General features: G+C 43.0%; 1 protein-coding gene across 4 annotated transcripts; it reads left to right on the top strand.

Annotated features, from left to right (window-relative positions):
- The first annotated feature begins 699 nt into the window (after positions 1-699).
- On the top strand, positions 700-13607 carry LOC118398018 (transmembrane protein 106B-like). 4 transcript variants are annotated; one of them, XM_035792957.2, is made up of 8 exons: positions 700-846; positions 4572-4796; positions 7387-7450; positions 7594-7753; positions 8047-8187; positions 10427-10476; positions 11084-11137; positions 11449-13607. In XM_035792957.2, exons 2-8 carry the CDS (start codon positions 4613-4615, stop codon positions 11594-11596), a joined length of 801 nt encoding a protein of 266 aa, XP_035648850.1. In that variant the 5' UTR covers positions 700-846; positions 4572-4612; the 3' UTR covers positions 11597-13607. The 4 variants fall into 4 exon arrangements, with proteins under 4 accessions (XP_035648850.1, XP_035648852.1, XP_035648853.1 ...); XM_035792959.2 differs by having other exon boundaries at positions 716-846; positions 4605-4796; XM_035792960.2 differs by lacking the exon at positions 700-846 and adding an exon at positions 861-1949 and having other exon boundaries at positions 4605-4796.
- Positions 13608-23091: the final 9484 nt, after the last annotated feature.

The following is a 23091-nucleotide window of genomic DNA, read 5'->3' as shown; positions in this document are numbered from 1 at the left end:
GTACAGGAACAATGGTGGACATCTTGAAGCATGGGGGACAATGGAATGGGATAGGGGGAGTGAATATGTCCGTAAACACTCCATCCAGCCGTCAGGGCCAGCAGCCTTGCAAGGGTTAACAAGCAAGACGTCAGTGTCCGAGAGGTGGCTGGTATTCCCTTTGTCGTCCGTGGTCTGTAGACCCTTCCATATATGTCTGGTGTCTGAGCCTATGAATTGCGATTCCACTTTGCCTCTATACTGACGTTTTGCCTGGTTATGAACATTTAAAATCAGTAGGTCTACAATTGTAGCGACAATTGAAAATAATTAGCTGATTTGAGGCCATGTATTAGTCATAGGAATGCCTGAAATAGCATAGTACTGCTTTTTAACATTATTAGCTCAAAACGTAACAAGGACATGTAGAAGTACTTTCTTCTACTTTATATATTTTTAAATTTTAGTGCGAGGACCAATCGACATGTCAAATTAGTCGCGGTTTAAAAAAAAAACGACTTTGCAACGCGAAGTTATGGATTTGTATTGTTTGTTGTAGGCGTTGACCGGATCATGGCAAGAAGGGATCCAGCTTTTGTCAAATAACGTCAGCTTTGACTTTTCGTAGCAGGTTATGATAATTAACGTTGCTGGTTAGGGTTAGCTACAACGCATTAACTTGACAAAAACGGGATCCCTTCTAACTATATCCCGTTGTCCGAGGTGACTAAAACTTTTATTTATTTTCTGACGACTCATCAGCTGACAAAGACGTCCTCATCTGAAACGTACTGCGCATGTCAGGTTGGTTGACAACAATAACTGCATGACCTGAAAGGATTGCTAGGAAAAACAACTCGTTTTCTGGTAAGACGGACAATAATAATTTCACTTCACCGTAGAATAAATAGTTAGTATGCTGTTGAATATATTTTATTCCAGCGCATAAAGCAAACAAGACTGACCTGCTTTGCTGATGCTAGCTAGCAGCGGGTTGGACGTTCCAACAGGAATCTGTTCCAAAAATTAAATAACAAGGTTGTATAGCGGCAGAATAAGATACCGGGTAGGAAGTGGGCTATTTCATTACGTTTTTCACTCGCCACGTTTATTCCGAAAAAATGTCTGTCATTACTTTGGTAGCCTATGGACAAACATTAAAAATGGGCTACGTTGATGCCTATTCGGCAGCTAGTTAGTTAGGCGAATTGAGCATGCTACTTTATATAACGTTATGCGTTTTTTGCTGGCAACCTTGTACTTTACCAAGTTTTTGGAACAGATTCCTGTTGGAACGTTCCACACATTATACCCACCCGCTAACAGCTGCTATCGTTGGCTAGCCTCATAACGTTATCCTTTTGCTTCCTTTTTTTGCTAGCTAGTTAGCCAGTTTGTTATGATAGTTGATTTACTAGCTAACTTAGTTTACAAACCAGTCGAAAGTCAACTGACATTCTTGCTAACTGATGAGTAATTTTAATTAATGGCAATGCCATATAACTAGCTAGTTAGCATAATTGGCACGATGAGTGGACCAGTGAATTAAACAAAGATTAACTTGCCCGTTTGTTAACCAAATCATGTTAGCTAGCTTATCTAGCTATAGAACCTGTAGCTAGCTATAGACCTTGTTATTTGGCGATTTCTTGTTGATTTGAAGAAGCCAGCCTGCCAATGTTACCAAATCAATGTCTAGATAGCTAACTAACTTCTATTTCTGTCTCAGTTTGTCAAATGCCGATTGATGTGTAGCAGTTAGCTACGAGCACAGCTTTGGTTGGCTAACCCTCCTGGAGAGCTACTGCTGGCTGTACAGTAAAGGCTTTCTTTTATCTAGCCCTGTTCTAATACGCATCCAGTAAGACAACATATAGGGATGAAGGCCGTCACTTAGTTAACGAACACGTTTGAAAACATTTATTTTGGGACTTACCTTTCCCAACAAAGTACTCTTGAAGAAAACAAAGGTAAAGTATATGATTTAAAATGCTTTTATTATCGTGGCATTTCGGTATGTGTATGTACAGTAGAAGTTGGAAGTTTACATACACTTATGTTGGAGTCATTAAAACTCGTTTTTCAACCACTCCACACATTTCTTGTTAAACTATAGTTTTGGCAAGTCGGTTAGGACATCTACATTGTGCATGGCACAATCATTTTTCCAACAATTGTTTACAGACAGACTATTTCACTTATAATTCACTCTATCACAATTCCAGTGGGTCAGATGTTTACATACACTAAGTTGTGCCTTGAAACAGACTGTGCCTTTAAATAGCTTGGTAAATTCCAGAAAATGATGTCATGGCTTTAGAAGCTTCTGAGAGGCTAATTGAGATAATTTGAGTCAATTGGGGGTGTACCTGTGGATGTATTTCAAGGCCTACCTTCAAATTCAGTGCCTTTTGCTTGACACCATGGGAAAATCAAAAGAAATCAGCCAAGACATCAGAAAAAAATTGCACACCTTCACAAGTCTGGTTCATCCTTGGGAGCAATTTCCAAATGCCTGAAGGTACCATGTTCATCTGTACAAACTATAGTCCCCTGGTCTGATGCAACAAAAATAGAACTGTTTGGCCATAATGACCATCGTTATGGTTGGAGGGAAAAGGGGGAGTCTTGCAAGCTGAAGAATACCATCCCAACTGTGAAGCACAGGGGTGCTTTGCTGCAGGAGGGACTGCAGGCGGCACATCACAAAATGGATGGCATCAGGTAGGAAAATGATGTGGATATATTGAAGCAACACCTCAAGACATCAGCCAGAAAGTTAAAGCTTGGTTGCAAATGGGTCTTCCAAATGGACAATGACCCCCAAGCAAAGTTGTGGCAAAATGGCTTAAGGACAATAAAGTCAAGGTATTGGAGTTACCATAACAAAGCACTGACCTCAATCCTATAGAACATTTGTGGGCAGAACTGAAAAAGCATGTGCCTGACTGAGTTACACCAGCTCTGTCAGGTGGAATGGGCCAAAATTCACCCAACTTATTGTGGGAAGCTTGTGGAAGGCTATCCAAAACGTTTGACCCAAGTTAAACAATTTTTAAAGGCAATGCTACCAAATACACTCAATTAGTATGTAAACTTCTGACCCAGTAGGAATTTGATGAAAGAAATATATCAAATAAATCGCGCTCTACTATTATTCTGGCATTTCACATTCTTAAAATAAAGTGGTGACCTAAAACGGAATGTGTGGTGACCTAACTGACCTAAACAGGGATTTTTTACTATGATTAAATGTCAGGAATTGTGAAACTGAGTTTAAATGTATTTGGCTAAGGTGTATGTAAACTTCCGACTTCAACTGTATGTGTGTATATAAACGCAGCAAAAAAAGAAACGTCCCATTTTCAGGACCCTGTTTCAAAGATAATTAGTAAAAATCCAATAACTTCACAGATCTTAATTGTAAAGGGTTTAAACACGGTTTCCCATGCTTGTTCAATGAACCATAAACAATTAATGAACATGCACCTGTGGGACGGTCGTTAAGACACTAATGGCTTACAGAAGGTAGGCAATTCAAGTCACAGTTATGAAAAATTAGGACACTAAAGAGGCCTTTCTACTGACTCTGGAAAAACACCAAAAGATACCCAGGGTCCCTGCTCATCTGTCTGAATGTGCCTTAGGCATGCTGCAAGGAGGCATGAGGACTGCAGATGTGGCCAGGGCAATAAATTGCAACGGCTGTACTGTGAAACGCCTGAGACAAGACGGACAGCTGAGCTTCCTCGCAGTGGCAGACCATGTATAACAACACCTGCACAGGATCGGTACATCCAAACATCACACCTGTGGGACAGGTACAGGATGGCAACAACTGCCTGAGTTACACCAGGAACGCACAATCCCTCCATCAGTGCTCAGACTGTCCGGAATAGGTTGAGAGAGGCTGGACTGAGGGCTTGTAGGTCTGTTAAGGCATGTCCTCACCAGACATCACCGGCACAAACCAACCGTCGCTGGATCAGACAGGACTGGCAAGAAGTGCTCTTCACTAACGAGTGAATTGTCAAATTAATGTTTATCATCGAAGGAATGAGCATTACACCGAGGCCTGTACACTGGAGCTGGATCGAGGTGGAGTGTCCGTCATCGTCTGTGGCGGTGTGTCACAGCATCATCGGACTGAGCTTGTTGTCATTGCAGGCCATCTCAACACTGTGCGTTACAGGGAAGACGGCATCCTCCCTTGTGGTATCCTTCCTGTAGCCCCCCCCCCCCAGAAATGTCTGGGAACTTACAGGTGCTTTGGTAGAAGAGTGGGGTAACATCTCACAGCAAAAACTGGCAAATCTGGTGCAGTCCATGAGGAGGAGATGCACTGCAGTACTTAATGCAACTGGTGGCCACACCAGATACTGACTGTTACTTTTTACTCCCCCTTTGTTCAGGGACACATTATTCCATTTCTGTTGGTCACATGTCTGTGGAACTTGTTCAGTTTGTCTCAGTTGTTGAATTTTGTTATGTTCATACAAATATTTACATGTTAACTTTTCTGAAAATACCACTGTTGACAGTGAGAGGACTTTTATTTTTTTTGCTGTGTGTGTTTTTCTCAAACATGACAGACAAACGCCAACCAGTAACCTCTGACCCTCCAGCTGTCACCATGGGGAAAGCCCTCTCCCTCCTGCCCAAGCAGACATGCCATGAAGACTCCCAGGACAGCCTGACCACCACCCAGGAGGATGATGGGAAGAGAGAGGATGTGTCCCAGTTCCCCTACGTAGAGTTCACAGGCCGCGACAGCGTCACATGTCCCAGCTGCCAGGGCACTGGGAGGATACCTAGAGGTGAGTAACACACACCTATGTAGAGTTCACTGGCAGGGACAGCATCACATGTCCCAGCTGTCAGGGTACAGACCGGATACCTGGAGGTAAACAGGATTTAAGATGCTATACCATTTGAATGAATATGACTGGGTAAGAGTTTTGTTCTGTTCAGTGTCACAGTCAGACTGCAGTTGATGATGTGTGTGATAAAACCACAAAGGTGCTCTCTTGTGGATAATGGATAGTGTGACTGAATCGCACTGTGAGCTTGAGGGAACCAATGACTGAATTTGGCCTGTAAACTCACTGTAATCAAGCTGTGTTGTTTGTGGTTCATGATTTTTTTTATTCCCGGAGCCTGGTGAATTTCCCCTCTGAGGGATAATGTTGTACAGTATTGCCTAGGGATGTGAATCTCTTCTTTCAAGCACGACTCAATAAGTATCTAGATAAATACATTAGCTCTGTCACAATACAGGAACGACACTTTTAGTCTGAAACGATTCGGTTTGATACGTGGAACGAATCAATTCAGTCAAATTAAAATCTGATCCTGATCAAGTTGGACCTCCTTGAGCTGGATCTGTCTGAGATTACTTCTCTGAGGTGTGTGTGTGTGTGTGTGTGTCAGCGATTGAGTTATATGGTGTGCAGGCAGTTGAGCTGAGCCATAGGGCAGACTGAGCATTTAGGCCTTTTGTCCTCCACTTTGTATCTGAAATCCCCATCGACTGATTAACTTGTCATTTTATCAGATCAAAAATGTGTTGAGAAAGTAATATGTTTATATTTATGTGTAGAACTTAGCTATGACTAGCTACAATTTTTTGGTAGGACAAAACGTCCCGATATCAATACATATCTGCCGATTTATAGCCTACTGTTTTTACAGTGAGGAAAAAGTGAAATTTTCCCACACTAAGTTCTCATAAATTGCCATTGTGCTCCAAATGTTAATTTGTGACATTGTGACAATAATGAGATCATTAGATGGGCTGCAAGTATTTCGGTGCAATTTTCGGGCCGATATATCTATCTTTCAGTAAAAGGCCAATATCAACCGATGATATCGGTGAAACTACATATCGATCGAGCCCTAAGTTTATAGTCTATCATTTGGTGGTTCAAACCAACTGCTCGAACAGGCTGTCTCCACTGGTGGGTGTGATGTGACATGCTGTAATATCCTCAAACAAGTGTATGAATATCTTGTTCCAAAGTTCAAATACTTTTCTGTTTTGTGTGACACAAATATGGGTACCGCGTGGGGTTTTGTAGCCTAGGGAGAAACTGTCAGGGCAGTAAGGCTGTTGGAACTTGTACTCCCTCTCCCTTTGACTGTCATAATGCCAAGAATCATTATATACCTATATTCACAACAGTCATAAATTATTTCACAATTTAATGAAACCAATCTTATGGATAATAAACTATTTGAGATTTTATTTTCCCTCCCTAGGCGACACAGGTGCCAATAGCATAGGAGAAAAATCGACCAACACCTAGGAACACCACATGATGAAACACAGACCAAAACCCACACACAGATTCTGGCACAACATGAACACAAACATGCACAATTATTAATAACCCCTGGGTTTTATAGGAAAAACACTGCAGCTGTGAAGTCACGCCTTCATGTCTGCATGACAAATAACTTGACTGTGCTACTTCACAGCTCTGTTCTCCTCCCTGAAGCACATGTATATTTGGTACCAGGCTAGCTCTGAGGTTTTGCTGTGTGTTTTACTGCTGTCCTGTAATTACCTCTTCTTTAAGCCTCCCAACATTAATTATCAAGTAAACAGCTTTTAATTTATTTATCGAATATCGGTGGAATTATAGGCCGGTTTCGAACAATTGGTAAAATAGCCTTATTTGCCAAAAATCATTTCACCGATATTAATCAGTCAGGTTCTTGCTATGAATGAATATAGCACAGCTTCAGATTTCATTAGAACTTTACAGAGGAGAGCTGCTCTTCTCCCGCTCTTACTATAGGCCTACAGTACAGCTCACAAAAATGCTTGGTGTCCTTGTTATGAAATTACAACTTCATGTAAAAATGACCAAATGCGCTGACTGTTAAAAGCAAAACAATTGTATGGTGAACCTGGCAATTGAAAATGTCACCCAACTAATAAAGCCTATGATTTTACATTGCCAAAGCCATTTTACAATATTTTGAATGCTGAAGGTGCTGCACAGATATTAGAGGCTCTCGTTGGTGCGAGCAGCTGAGCTCTGTACAGTTATCTGACTTGGAGGTCAATGACTGACATGCTTATTTAAATAGCTACTGAAGGAGAGGCCGCATCAATTCAGGCACAAAAGATTTAGGTAGTTTCGTATAGGGAAATAATATGTTATGAATTGCCGGTTCACTGTTTTTTACTCATAACATTTTAAAAGATTTTCTGACTGATTCACGCCACATTTGGATCAGTTTAGGGTCCTGCGAACCCGATGCACTCGTATCTTAGGCATCGGTCCCTGGTTCAATGGTTTATCAGTGAATTGTTACATCCCTAGTGTTGCTGTTGTGTTGTGCTGTAGTTGTGTCCGATGATTAGCCTAAGTGTTGTAAATGTTTCCTTGCATTATGCAGGCCAAGAGAACCAGCTCGTAGCATTGATCCCATACAGTGACCAGAGACTCAGGCCCAGGAGAACGTAAGTGGAATGTCGTGGTTGGGTTGGTATCTCTAGGCTAAACGTAGCTGTTCCTTTCTTGTTATAATGTTTGTCGTACCCTGCCATTGTCAAACTGCTATTTAACTTCTGACCCTGCCTTTTGTTCTCCTGCCTCTCCACAGAAAGCTGTATGTGATGTCCTCGGTGGCTGTGTGTCTGCTGCTGTCCAGCCTGGCTGTCTTCTTCCTGTTCCCTCGTACCATAGACGTCTCCTACGTGGGCGTCAAGTCGATCTTCGTCAGCTATGACGAGGACAAGAGGATTGTCTATCTCAACGTGACGGTGAGCCTCTCCTCTGGTCTAACCACATGATGATTTGGGTCATGTTGTGGACAGTCACAGGAGGAGACTGCTTTTCCTTATCAACCTGTACTATCCTAAAGTTGGCCATGTTTGGGCAAATGAGTTTGGTCACAAATGTTGCAGGACTCTAGGTATTCTGCCATCCCCTGTCATTTTGTATTAACTCCTAAACTGTTCCTGGTTTGCCGCTGGCTAACTCTGGCTTCAAACTGCTCAGTGTGTGTGTTGCTCTGAGGGTAAAATTATAAGGTATTCTTTCTTCTTCCTTCCAGAACACTCTGAACATCACCAATAACAACTACTACAGTGTAGAGGTGTCCAACGTCACAGCCCAGGTCCAGTTCTCCAAGACAGTGATTGGGAAGTCCCGCATCAATAACATCACTGCTATCAGTCCTCTGGGCATGGAGCAGGTACACAACTCTGTAATAGCATGACAACAGGGCGTTATCGGCGCACTAGCAACAATGTAAAAGTTGTGGTAAAAACTCTGTAATAGCATGGCAACAGGGCGTTATTGGCGCACTAGCAACAATGTAAAAGTTGTGGTAAAAACTCTGTAATAGCATGGCAACAGGGCGTTAACAGTGCACTAGCAACAATGTAAAAGTTGTGGTAACAACTCTGTAATAGCATGGCAACAGGGCGTTAACAGTGCACTAGCAACAATGTAAAAGTTGTGGTAACAATTCTGTAATAGCATGGCAACAGGGCGTTATCAGTGCACTAGCAACAATGTAAAAGTTGTGGTAACAACTCTGTAATAGCATGGCAACAGGGCGTTAACAGTGCACTAGCAACAATGTAAAAGTTGTGGTAACAACTCTGTAATAGCATGGCAACAGGGCGTTAACAGTGCACTTGCACTAGCAACAATGTAAAAGTTGTGGTAAAAACTCTGTAATAGCATGGCAACAGGGCGTTAACAGTGCACTAGCAACAATGTAAAAGTTGTGGTAACAACTCTGTAATAGCATGGCAACAGGGCGTTAACAGTGCACTAGCAACAATGTAAAAGTTGTGGTAACAACTCTGTAATAGCATGGCAACAGGGCGTAAACAGTGCACTAGCAACAATGTAAAAGTTGTGGTAACAACTCTGTAATAGCATGGCAACAGGGCGTTAACAGCGCACTAGCAACAATGTAAAAGTTGTGGTAACAACTCTGTAATAGCATGGCAACAGGGCGTTAACAGTGCACTAGCAACAATGTAAAAGTTGTGGTAACAACTCTGTAATAGCATGGCAACAGGGCGTTATCGGCGCACTAGCAACAATGTAAAAGTTGTGGTAAAAACTCTGTAATAGCATGGCAACAGGGCGTTATTGGCGCACTAGCAACAATGTAAAAGTTGTGGTAAAAACTCTGTAATAGCATGGCAACAGGGCGTTAACAGTGCACTAGCAACAATGTAAAAGTTGTGGTAACAACTCTGTAATAGCATGGCAACAGGGCGTTAACAGTGCACTAGCAACAATGTAAAAGTTGTGGTAACAATTCTGTAATAGCATGGCAACAGGGCGTTAACAGTGCACTAGCAACAATGTAAAAGTTGTGGTAACAACTCTGTAATAGCATGGCAACAGGGCGTTAACAGTGCACTTGCACTAGCAACAATGTAAAAGTTGTGGTAACAACTCTGTAATAGCATGGCAACAGGGCGTTAACAGTGCACTAGCAACAATGTAAAAGTTGTGGTAACAACTCTGTAATAGCATGGCAACAGGGCGTTATCGGCGCACTAGCAACAATGTAAAAGTTGTGGTAAAAACTCTGTAATAGCATGGCAACAGGGCGTTATTGGCGCACTAGCAACAATGTAAAAGTTGTGGTAAAAACTCTGTAATAGCATGGCAACAGGGCGTTAACAGTGCACTAGCAACAATGTAAAAGTTGTGGTAACAACTCTGTAATAGCATGGCAACAGGGCGTTAACAGTGCACTAGCAACAATGTAAAAGTTGTGGTAACAATTCTGTAATAGCATGGCAACAGGGCGTTAACAGTGCACTAGCAACAATGTAAAAGTTGTGGTAACAACTCTGTAATAGCATGGCAACAGGGCGTTAACAGTGCACTTGCACTAGCAACAATGTAAAAGTTGTGGTAACAACTCTGTAATAGCATGGCAACAGGGCGTTAACGGCGCACTAGCAACAATGTAAAAGTTGTGGTAAAAACTCTGTAATAGCATGGCAACAGGGCGTTAACAGTGCACTAGCAACAATGTAAAAGTTGTGGTAACAACTCTGTAATAGCATGGCAACAGGGCGTTAACAGTGCACTAGCAACAATGTAAAAGTTGTGGTAACAACTCTGTAATAGCATGGCAACAGGGCGTTAACAGTGCACTTGCACTAGCAACAATGTAAAAGTTGTGGTAACAACTCTGTAATAGCATAGCAACAGGGCGTTAACGGCGCACTAGCAACAATGTAAAAGTTGTGGTAACAACTCTCATCATTATTGGACATGCAACAGAAAGTCCTGTTTCACTAAATTCAAGAGCCAACAAGCCATAGCTGTTTTTAGTGGACTCAGACCCCTATTCCTGGTCCTAAATTGCTCAACTTGTCACATTATGTATTTTGGCACTTCAAATACTTCCTCCTAGTCACCTTTTTGATCATAACCCTGTGTGTTGTTCCCAGGTTGACTACATGGTTCCCACCATTCTAGCAGATGATATGAGCTACATGTAGTAAGTACAGCACACCCCAGCACAGCACACCCCAGCACAGCACATAGCTTTTTGAGAACACGGAACCTGATAAAGACCTCATGGTCGAGACTTTTTTTCAATAAATCCTATGTGAGGACAGATTGCAGCCTGCTTTTAGTTTTTGCTTAACCTTGTCCCCAGGCTCATATAGAGCCTGAAAACAGTGTGGAACAAAGTCAGACTTGAAAGGGGCATGTTGTAGTTGAGGCGGGAGAGGGACAGCCTGCCATTGCTGGATTAAATTAATTTGGACATATAAACTGTATATGTGAAAACAAATTCTTAGATGCATACTTTCTGATTTCCCTACTCCCTTCGTTCATTGTTTAGCCTATCACTTGTGCTGCTCCTGCTTTAAAATCCACAACATGGAGGGGAGGTTCAAGGGTTACGCTAGATGGTGATGGACTGAGACATCAGCCAATGAAAATCCAGCGGGACCTTTTCCCGCTCTTGCCATAGTCTCCATTCAAGTCCATTTCTGAAACCCAATGAAACCAGACGGTTCGACAGAGTAAAAGCCGGCTGGTGGACAAATGTAACTTTTTGCTCATCTGACTGATGTGTCTGTTCTTCTGTGTCCTAGTGACTACTGCAGCCTGCAGACCATAAAGGTGCACAACATCGTTGTCATGATGCAGTAAGTACCTCCCTTTTATCATTCTCACAGGACCACGAAGACTGGCTCCCATGTCATACGTAGTAATGTACTCCGAACAGTTAGTCAACCTTGTTCTGTGTGGTTAATGACCTCCCTTTATTAATAAGGAACTTTTCTGATACCGTCCTCTATTCATACAGAATGGAAATGGACCTAATCCCATATCCAACCAATATCCTCTTTTGTATTTTTCTATATTAACTGGATGTGATCACATCCCTGCTTGTTATTGTCCTAAAGGGTACAAAAAAAGCCATTTGCATTAAATGAAATCCTCTTGTTGTTTTCAGAGTGACGGTGACGACGATGTACTTTGGCCACATGGAGCAGGTCACGCAGGAGATGTACCAGTATGTAGACTGTGGAGGTAACACCACCACTCTGAGGGGGGCGCAGCCCAAGGTGTCTAATGCCCCAATACCCCCTTGCCCTACCTGACCTGGAAAAGTTCCTTGGAAGCTAGTCTGACATCAGCGATCTTGCAGAACTACTGGTTGTTTAGGCTTGTGCTCCAACCCTTCTCTAACACAGCTGGTCAATTGAAGGTGGTATGTTCGAGCAGGGATACGTGTTTGCACCCAGTAGTTCTCCAGGAGGAGAGTTGGCCACCCCAGCCATAGATGGATCACTGTGTTTCTCCCTCCACCACCCCTCTACCGATGAAGACCCCACTGTAGATGTCATGTAATTCTGTGTTCGCTCACCATTGTGTTGGGAGTATATGCCAGGTGTGCGGTGGGGGGGGGGATGTGTCTACTGACAAAAATATTTGTTTTTAATGTCTAAACACTAAGTACCATACTATTTCAGTACCAAACCATTATGCACTTTATTAATGCATTTAACATTCAACTTCTCATTGTGTTCATGGAAAATGTTACAAAGCCACTCCACACTCCTCCAAACCACTTGAGCTGCTGTAGATGTCTGAACTAATAATCCTCAAACTATGGATGAGGATGACCTCAGACTTCTCTCAGTAAGCTGGTCTCAAATCTGTATCTCTATGATAGTCGAAGGAGTTGAACCAACAGATCTGGGACCAGTCGACTATTCTCAAAGCCGGACCTCACGTAACACATTAATAATGTGCATTATTATGACAGGTGAATCTAGTGTATTATTTAATTCTGCTGAAAAGTCAGAGGCACAGTGAGCCAAGTCTGAAATGACACCTATGACTATAGAACACGCTACTAGGCCTCTAGCCAAAGGTAGTGCGCTATATAGGTTTCTCAAACTAAACTCCGGACATCGAAGCCAGTTCCACTGCGCTTTGTTCATGGTTCCCTTCTAATCTGGGACTGATTTTAGACCTGGAACACCAGGTGTGTGCAATTGAATTATCAGGTAGAACAGAAAAGTAACAGGCTCTGGACCTCGTAGAGAGAGTTGAATACCCCTGGTATAGGGGATTGGGTGCTGTTTGGGGTGATGTCAGAATGTGGCATTTCTCATATGTATAATCTTGTAATGACCGGGCTCTCCTCTAGAGGGCTCTCTGTACAATCTTGATTTGGACCAGTTGTTTACTAATATTACCCTCTGTTGGGTGATCCAACTGTGTTAATGTGTGATCTATTGATTGAATTAAAAGGCTTATGTCCCTAAAATGGAGTCATTTAAAGAAATTAAGATGTTAAAAGTTCCTTCTACCAGTCTGTTCCCAATTGTTACAATAACAAGATTGATTGATAGTGATTCATTATCAGTAATTGACCTCTTCCTTCTGAGTTCGTGCCTACGAGGGACTGGAATAATATTTTGTGATACCAACCTACTGCTGACTTGAATTTGACCAACTTAGTTTTTACACGCATGAAGCGGATAACCTGCAAGGGATTTTGATAAATGACTTCCCTGCATATCAAACTCAGTTGGAGAGTTTAGAACTACCTAGATTTAATGACCACGTTTGTAATATGATTCCTACCCACATTGCGGAAAACCTTTTTGAAATGTACAACTCAAATAGAAACGACCCTCTGTCATAGAAATATACCTTGAATTTCTTTATGAATTATCATACTTAGTAGTTTGCCGTTATCTAATTAGCAGTTTCCTGGGTTATCGTAGAGCACAACATTTAACATGTGTACAGTCGTTTGTTCCTAATCAATTAATATTGTATGGAAGAGTGGATCAGCTTTTGAATGAATGGTAAGATTGAGTGAAGACTTGCAGTACTACTGACACATCAACTAGAAAAGTGGTTTATCTGATTTAGGTTGTTCTTTCCTAATGTCTACTTCTGCTGTGGGGTGCTGACATTTATTTTGATTCATGGTATTTGACAATGTAAATACAAGCAATTTTTTTTAATGTAGTTGATGTTTTTATTATTTGCTTTTCATCATGATACATTCAAAATGGGTGATCACGATTTGTCCTACCTAGTTTAGTTGCGTGGTTACCCTTTCTGAAAGCGTGAATAAAGTTTGACATCTCATTTGTCTTTCTTGTATTTTCTTCTGTCTTTGTTCATGCCTTTTTATTTAACCAACCTCAGAGGAACTGGTAAGAAATGGAACACTCACGTGCAAATTGGCACATGAATCAGTGTGACATCACAATGCACTCATGAACCCATAGATTTGCAGTAATACTGGAATTCTGACTGCATGTTTGCAAAACTTGTCTCCTGAGCAGAAGTGAACTCACACAATGTTACCGTGGGGACAGTTGACAGCCAGTGGGGACAGTTTTTACATCATAAACACCATATGTGACGTCAAACACCTGTCTGCATAAATAGCCTGTTTCGGCGGCATTTGGTACATTTAATTTCCCTCGGTGGCTGAAGGTACGTTGGTAACCATGCACTTTCAGCCCAATTTGGAAGAGGATCTTTCTTTTGCCTTACAGCTAGATCATGGTAAGTTGATATTACTGATGACATGTTGATGCAAACTTGTATTGTAAATTACTTGTACAGATGAGCTGTAACATGGCTGTAGCCTCAAGGTTGTTTGGCTTGACAGCAATGGAGCAAGAGTACCAATAGATCCTGGACCAGGCTAGTAACCAGGGTTTGAATCACTGGGCAAACAGGGAAATTTGGAGGAATTTGCATCTAGAGAGTAGCTGGCTTAAATGTAATATGTTCTATACCCAGGACTATTGTGCCCTGGGGCAAAGCACTTACCGCCAGCTGTCCCTATGCTGCTCCCAGCCTGTGGTGCGTGTGTCAGGTTGGGTCCTTTGCTTTGACAGCGGATATGAAAAGAATGTTTCTGCGAATAGTATTGTATATTACACATATTGTAGTTTATTTTTGCATTTTGTGTATGCAGGATCAGCAGTGACATTACTTGTGAACAATGCTGCCCCTTACAGTGCAGGTGGGGTATACCAGATGTACCACGCAGCACCATCGGCCTCCTGGCACGGTCTTCCTGTATACCAAGGTTCCCCACCTCACCAGCTGGCCTTGATCACTTCAGAGACACACAGGGAGACTATTCCTATGGGTCCTGTTGAAACACCTGAGACAAGCCAGCATCAGGACTTTTTAGACTTGAGCCAGAGTTCAGAGTCTCCTGAGCCACTCAAGAGGAAGAGAAAGAAGAAGAAGAAGCATGCTGCACCTAAACAGAGGAACCCACATGGCAGATTTGATTGGACCAGCCAAGAACACAGCACTACAGAGAAGTACAAGAGGATAATGTCACTGCTGAGGAAAGACGGGGTAGAGGTGGTGGATGAGACAGGGACTAAGGGACTAACAGACACTGACAGTGAGTCTGACCAACATGTGCATCAAATGAGGAGAAAGAGAGCAGTGAGTAAAGGAAAAAAACAGAGCATCAAAGTGAAAAAAGCAACAGTGAAAAGTAGGAGCCAAAACCAGGCTAACCGACTAAACCGAGACGATGGCGATTTTCAGCAATCTGACATATTTTCATCTCTGCTGGAGACACATGCCGTTGGGCCTGCACTGGAGCGGTTATTCTACCTACCAGCAGAGGGCAATGATGAGGAAGACCTGCTCACCGAAGTGTTGGAAGAGCTCTCAGGGGTTCCAAGATACCCAGACCTCTCAGAGGAAGTTTTGAGCAACATGACCCTTTCAGAATATGCCACTCTCATGAACATGTTCCCCCATCCGCAGCTTCCGCCCTTACCCGTACCCTCCTTCCTCCTTCTGCGACCTGACGTCGGCCCAGTCTATAGAGAGACTCCAGAGTTACTCACACCATCTACCCACTGCGACTGGGTCACCCATGGCAACCCCAGTGATGCCAGCTACACCAGTACAGTTGGCCATTTTGAGGCCCACCATCCTGCCTCTCCAGAACCTCAGCAGCCAGGTGATTCCGACTACACCAATACCTACAGCCGTTTTGGCAACCCTTTAGCTATAACTCCAGAACCCCTGCAGCCAGGTGACTATACCAACACAGGCAACCATTTGGAAGACCAATACATTGCCTTGCCTGACAATGTGGTTAGCCAATTTTTGGAGTCTGACTATATTTCCCCTGAGCCTGCCTCCTCCCCAGAGCCAGAGCTTCAGCCTTTAGTGCTGAGTGTAGAGAGGGAGCCAATGAAGAGAGAGGCCCAGAGACTGAGGCAGCAGACAGCCAGGATGACGTTATATTGCCTGGAGCACAACCCACTGGCCGACAGAGAGGACTTCACACTGGAGCGCTACCTGGACATGTTCACTGACGGAAACACAGTGACTGTGACTACGGAACAATAACTCCAGGAAATTGTATTGGGATTTTTCACCAATAAACATTTTGAATAAAGGCAACGCTCTGCTGTTGTTAATTCTAATCTAACGTACATTTGTTTGCACTTAATAAAATCTGTTGTAGAGAATATAATAGAATATCATCATAATAGATTAGCTAGTGTACATACCGTCACACTGTTAGTCATTTTGATATCTCCATGTCTCAGGGAGATGAAATGTAGTTGGTGGATTTACGATTGATATCAGGCAGCAATGATGATAACATATCAAGATAAGATATCAGTGCTTGACGTGGACTGAAATAGGTGCCGGTACTCATTTTGCTTGCTGCTACTGTTTGTATTTAGGTGCAGGAGCTCCACAATACTTTTTAACTAATATTCTAGAAGAGGAATAGGGGCTCAAGCATTAGAAAATGTGAGATGTAGGAACTCCGGTAAGCTCCTACCCAAGTCGAGCACCGAGTGTTATGCCTATTCAATGGGTAAGATTCAGTATGGTGATGTTTGGAATTTAGCTGGTATTTATGATGTCGTAGCTGTTCTTTACAAAAGAAGGAATTAAACCTCTCAAAGATCCAATTCCCAGCAGATGTTGATGTTCCTCTCTACGTTGAAACAGTGCCAGTAAGAAGTTATTGAATTCCAGTAAATGATTGATTAATAATGAGCCATCTAAAATACTTGTAATAGATGACACGACTGAGAACATGTTTGTTTAACTGCACGTAATCACTAACTAGTGGAGTGGTCACAGCCTGTCTTTGTCTCTAACACAGACTTTTACTGCGTGTAATATCTGTCGTTAAATGAAGACCAAGGTGCAGCGTGGCGTACATTTTCCTTTTAATTATAAATGTTCCACCAAAAACGATAAACAACTCAACGAACGTAAAGCTAGGAGTGCAAACACATGCAACAACCAAAGACAAGATTCCACAACTCCCGGCCGCAAACCTGAACCTATAGGGGAGGGTCCAGGTGGGCATCTACCCTCGGTGGCGGCTCCGGTTCGGGACGTAGCTCCCGCTCCCTACGCTGATCCCTCCGCTTCTGGGGAACCGGACCGTGGATCGTTGCTGGAGGAACCGGACCGTGAATCGCCGCCGGAGGTTCAGAACCGGGAAGCGGAGGCTCCGTGACCCTGATTTTCACTGCAAACTCCGGGCCATGGATTATCACTGGAGGCTCCGGGCCATGGATTATCACTGGAGGCTTTGGGCCATGGATTATCACTGGAGGCTTCGTGCCATGGATTATCACTAGAGGCTTCGTACGTGGAGCCGGAATAGGTCTCACTGGACTGAGGAGACGTACTGGAAACCTGGTATGTGGAGCTGCCACAGGTCTTACCAGGCTGGGGAGACATACTGGAGGCCTGGTACGTGGAACCGGAACAGGTCTCACCAGACTGGTGAGATGCACTGGAAGCCTGGTGCGTGGAGCAGACACCAAATACACTGGGCCGTGGAGGCGCACTGGAGGTCTCGAGCATGGAGCTGGCACAACCCGTACTGGCTGGATGCCCACTTCCACCTGGCAAATGCAGGGCGCTGGCACAGAGCGCAACGGCCTGTGAATGCTCACAGGAGACACCGTGCGCATCACCGCATAACACGGTGCCTGACCAGCCACACGCTCTCCACGGTAAGCACCAAGAGTTTTGCTCAGGTCTAAACCCTACCTCCGCCAATTTCCCCGTGTGCCCCCCCAAAAAAAATATTTTGGAGCTGCCTCTCGGGCTTCCATTGTTGTTCTAATTCCTCGTATAGTCACCGTTCCTCTCTAGCTGCCACCCTCTGCTCCCTTGAACAGCGTACTCTCCAACCCGCGTCCAGGGTCCTTCTCCATTCAGGATTTCCTCCCATGTCAATTCATCCTGGTCACATTGCTTGGTCCGTTTTTGGTGGGATCTTCTGTAATATCCGTCGTTAAATGAAGACCAAGGTGCAGCGTGGTGGGCGTACATTTTCCTTTTAATTATAAATGTTCCACTAAAAACAATAAACAACTCAACGAACATAAAGCTATGGAGTGCAAACACATGCAACAACCAAAGACAAGATCCCACATCTGAAGGTGGGAAAAAAGGGCTGCCTAAGTATGATCCCCAATCAGAGTCAACGATAGACAGCTGCCTCTAATTGGGAACCATACTCGGCCAACAAAGAAATATAAACATAGATTTCCCACCCTAGTCACACCCTGACCGACCAAATAGAGAATTTAAAGGATCTCTAAGGTCAGGGCGTGACACTGCGCTACATTTGAAGGTACTACTTCTTGTAAACTTCCCCTAAATGGCCTACCTTGACATAAACATTGTAGCCTACCCCACCATTGTAAAGAACATGCTATGAGAAAATAACAATGTAAAACTGAAGAGCGAATTGTTAAAGTGACACTGATGTTTTGGTGTATAATGCAGATAGGGTAACAAGATAATTGACACCCATAGCTTGCACTTTGATATCGGATCCACACCAAAAACAGGATAGCACATGACACTGTGGTTTGAAATATTGTTTATGGTCCTAAGCAACAGCACTGTTTGCTCTATTTTTTCTGAGATAGCTAGTATATTTTCCCTGTCCATCTTTGATATGCCTGTAGAGAATGTTATGTTCAACTATACATAGAAAAATTGCCCAAATAACATATGTTCATGTTTATATTTTTCAATATTCATAAATTAATGTATGAACATTGTTATTGAAATCAAAATGCTACTCTTAGAGCAAGCGATAAATCTTCATATGACACCAAATTTTGATTTGTAGCACTTACATATCAAATATTATGGAGACTTAAAGGAGGCCAAAATGTCATAAATATGCCAACTTTGATTATGTCTCAACTATGCTTTTAGATACAAATATCAACTATATGTCAACAATCCTTCCTCCAAAGGACCATTCTACACATGACCAAAAGTATGTGGACAACTGATCGTCGAATATCTCATTCCAAAATAATGGGCATTGGTCCCCCCTTTGCTGTTGAAACAGCCTCCATGTTTCTGGGAAGGCTTTCCACTAGATGTTGGAACATTTCTGCGGGCACTTGCTTCCATTCAGCCACAAGACCATTAATGAGGTCGGGCACTGATGTTGAGCGATGAGGCCTGGCTCACAGTCAGCGTTCCAATTCATCCCAAAGATGTCCAATGGGGTTGAGGTCAATGCTCTGTGCAGGCCATTCAAGTTCTTCCACACATATCTCGACAAATCATTTCTGTATGGACCTTGCTTTGTGCACCGGGGCATTGTCATGCTGAAACAGGAAAGGGCCGTCCCCAAACTGTTGCCACAAAGTTGGAAGCACAGAATCGTCTAGAATGTCATTGTATGCTGTAGCGTTAAGATTTCCCTTCAATGGCCTAGCCTGAACCATGAAAAACAGCCCCAGATCATTATTCCTCCTCCTCCAAACTTTATAGTGGCTCAGTTGGTAGAGCATGGCGCTTGTAACGCCAGGGTAGTGGGTTCGATTCCCGGGACCACCCATACGTAGAATGTATGCACACATGACTGTAAGTCGCTTTGGATAAAAGCGTCAGCTAAATGGCATATATTATTATTATATTATAGTTGGCTCAATCGATTCGGGCAGGTAGTGATTTCCTGTCATTGTCCAAATCCAGGTTTGTCTTTTGGACTGCCAGATAGTGAGGCGTGATCCATCACTCCAGAGAACACGTTTCCACTGCTCCAGAGTCCAATGGCGCCGAGCTTTACACCACCTCAGCTGACGCTTGGCATTGCGCATTGTGATCTTGGGCTTGTGTGTGGCTGCTTGGCCATGGAAACCCATTTCATAGAGCTTCCAACAAACAGTTATTGTGCTGATGTTGCTTCCAGAGGCAGTTTGGAACTCAGTAGTGAGTGTTGCAGCTGAGGACAGACGATTTTGATGCGCTTCAGCACTCGGCAAGAAGTTGACAAACAGCCTTGTTGGAAAGGTGGCATCCTGTGACGGTGCCACGTTGAAAGTCACTGAGTTCTTCAGTAAGGCCACTCTACTGACAATGTGTGTCCATGGAGATTATTATGGCTGTGTGTTCGATTTAATAAACCTGTCATCAATGGGTGTGGCTGAAATAGCCAAATCCACTCATTTGAAGGGGTGTCCACATACTTTTTTATAATGTATTTATTAAGTGTTGTAAATTCCCCAAATCATGATTTTTTTTTATCCTGGTTTTGTGAGCAATCACACTACTGCATCCACCCTCACAGCTGGCCATGTCCCTTAGTTGATGATGTGGTTGTTACTGACAAGAAGCACATGGCTGAGCTCTTTAATCACCACTTCATTAAGTCAGGATTTCTATTTGACTCAGCCATGCCTCCTTGCCCATCCAACATTTCAAGCTGATCCTAATTGTTATAGACCTATTTCTGTTTTTCCCTGTTTATCAAAAGTGTTGGAAAAACGTGTCAATAATCAACTGACTGGCTTTATTGATGTCTATAGTATTCTCGCTGGTATTCAATCTGGTTTCCGCTCAGGTTATGGATGTGTCACTGCAACCTTAAAGGTCCTCAATTATGTCACCAATGTCTTTGATTGTAAGCAATGTTGTGCTGCTATTTTTATTGACTTGGCCAAAGCTTTTGACACGGTAGACCATTCCATTCTTGTGATGGGCTTAAGGAGTATTGGTGTCTCTGAGCCTGCTTGGCCTGGTTTGCTAACCACCTCTCTCAAAGAGTGCAGTGTATAATGTCAGAAAATATACTGTCTCTGCCACTGCCAATCACCAAGGGAGTACCCCAAGGCTCGGCCCTAGGCCCCACGCTCCTCTCAATTTACATGAACAACATAGCTCAGGCAGTAGGAAGCTCTCTCATTCATTTATATGCAGATGATACAGTCTTATACTCAGCTGGTCCCTCCCCAGATTTTGTGGTAAATGCTCTACAACAAAGCTTTCTTCGTGTCCAAAACCTTGTCTACCCATAACCTTGTTCTGAACACCTCCAAAACAAAGGATATGTGGTTTGGTAAGAAGAATGTCCTTCTCCCCACAGGTGTGATTACTACATCTGAAGGTTTAAAGCTTGAGGTAGTCACCTTATACAAGTACTTTGGAGTATGGCTAGACAGTACACTTCTCACAGCACATATCAAAGCTGCAGGCTAAAGTTAAATCTAGACTTGGTTTCCTCTATCGTAATTGCTCCTCTTTCACCCCAGCTGCCAAACTAACACTGATTCATATGACCATCCTACCCATGCTAGATTACGTCATTTATAGATTGCAGGTAAGGTTACTCTCTAGTGGCTAGATGTTCTTTACCATTCGTCCATCAGATTTGCCACCAATGCTCCTTATAGGACACATCACTGCACTCTATACTCCTCTGTAAACTCTCTGTATACATGTCGCAAGACCCGTTCTGCCAGTCGCATTCTGTTAATGGTCCCCAAAGCACACACATCCCTGGGTTGCTCCTCTTTTCAGTTCACTGCAGCTAGCGACTGGAACGAGCTGCAACAAACACTCAAAACTGGACAGTTTTATCTCAATCTTTTTGATCAATGACTCAATCATGGACACTCTTACTGACAGTTGTATCTGCTTTGCGTGGTGTATTGTTGTCTCTAGCTTCTTGCCCTTTGTGTTGTTGTCTGTGCCCAATAATGTTTGTACCATGTTTTGTGCTGCTACCATGTTGTGTTACTACCATGTTGTTGTCATGTTGTGTTGCTACCATGCTGTGTTGTCATGTGTTGCTGATTTGCTATGTTATTGTCTTAGGTCTCTCTTTATGTAGTGTTGTGTTGTCTCTCTTGTCGTGATGTGTTTTGTCCTATATTTATATATATCTTTTATTTTTAATCCCAGCCCCCATCCCCGCAGGAGGCTTTTTTGCCTTTTGGTAGTTTATTTTGGTCATTTATTTAAAAAAAGGTTAAATAAAATAAAAAATCTAAATAAATCCATGATAAAGGATCCATCTCTTGACTGTCTCCTCCTCTTCTATCGCTCACCATCTCTTGACTGTCTCCTCCTCTTCTATCGCTCACCATCTCTTGACTGTCTCCTCCTCTTCTATCGCTCACCATCTCTTGACTGTCTCCCCCTCTTCTATCGCTCACCATCTCTTGACTGTCTCCTCCTCTTCTATCGCTCACCATCTCTTGACTGTCTCCTCCTCTTCTATCGCTCACCATCTCTTGACTGTCTCCTCCTCTTCTATCGCTCACCATCTCTTGACTGTCTTCCTCCTCTTCTATCGCTCACCATCTCTTGACTGTCTCCTCCTCTTCTATCGCTCACCATCTCTTGACTGTCTCCTCCTCTTCTATCGCTCACCATCTCTTGACTGTCTCCTCCTCTTCTATCGCTCACCATCTCTTGACTGTCTCCTCCTCTTCTATCGCTCACCATCTCTTGACTGTCTCCTCCTCTTCTATCGCTCACATTAATAGTCACTAAGTGGAAACTGGTCACAGGCTTCACCGATATGAAAATAAAATTACTTTTAGGGGAAAAAAACAATACTCGAAACAGATTTGTTACACAACATTAACAGATCGGTCTTGTAATCGAACACTTACGTAGTAGTTAGTAGTGAGTAGTTGTACTACACACTATCATAGTATTTCAAGACTTGTGAGGAAAATGCTTGCGAAATGTGTTGGAATGGAGCAGGTATGGCTGGTAAATCTATACGTTTCGAATACCATTGCAAACACCTTGAACTCCCCTAAGCCATAACCTTCAGAGACCAGTCTAATATTAAACAACTGATCCAATTGTGGGGATTTTTTTTCTGGTTCTCTATATTCATAAGTGCAGCGACAAATAACCACACACTGCTGAGCAGTGTTGAAACTACAAGATACACATCTTGTCACACCCTGACCATAGTTTGCTTTGTATGTTTATAGGTTTTGTTTGGTCAGGGTGTGATCTGAGTGGGCATTCTATGTTGTGTGTCTAGTTTGTCTGTTTCTGTGTTTGGCCTGATATGGTTCTCAATCAGAGGCAGGTGTTAGTCATTGTCTCTGATTGGGAGCCATATTTAGGTAGCCTGTTTTGTCATTGTGGGTTGTGGGTGATTGTCTATGTTAGTTGCTTGTGTTAGTGCAGGTCTCATTATAGCTTCACGGTCGTTTATTGTGTTGTATAGTTTGTATTCAGTGTTCAGTGCTTTCTTTAATTAAAAAATCATCATGAACACACCACGCTGCATTTTGGTCCGCTCCTTACGACGGTCGTG

The sequence above is a fragment of the Oncorhynchus keta genome, chromosome 19 (genome assembly GCF_023373465.1).
Source record: "Oncorhynchus keta strain PuntledgeMale-10-30-2019 chromosome 19, Oket_V2, whole genome shotgun sequence".
Taxonomy (NCBI): domain Eukaryota; kingdom Metazoa; phylum Chordata; class Actinopteri; order Salmoniformes; family Salmonidae; genus Oncorhynchus; species Oncorhynchus keta.
The sequence above is the reverse complement of the archived record's forward strand: the minus strand, read 5'-3'. Positions and strand labels throughout refer to the sequence as shown.

Bases quoted from the DNA above. Each gene is read 5' to 3' on its own strand.
- LOC118398018 (XM_035792957.2), top strand. From the start codon at position 4,613: ATGGGGAAAGCCCTCTCCCTCCTGCCCAAGCAGACATGCCATGAAGAC. The intron at 7,754-8,046 runs GTGAGCCTCTCC...TCTTCCTTCCAG, and splicing joins TTGTCTATCTCAACGTGACG to AACACTCTGAACATCACCAA. The intron at 11,138-11,448 runs GTAAGTACCTCC...TGTTGTTTTCAG, and splicing joins AACATCGTTGTCATGATGCA to AGTGACGGTGACGACGATGT.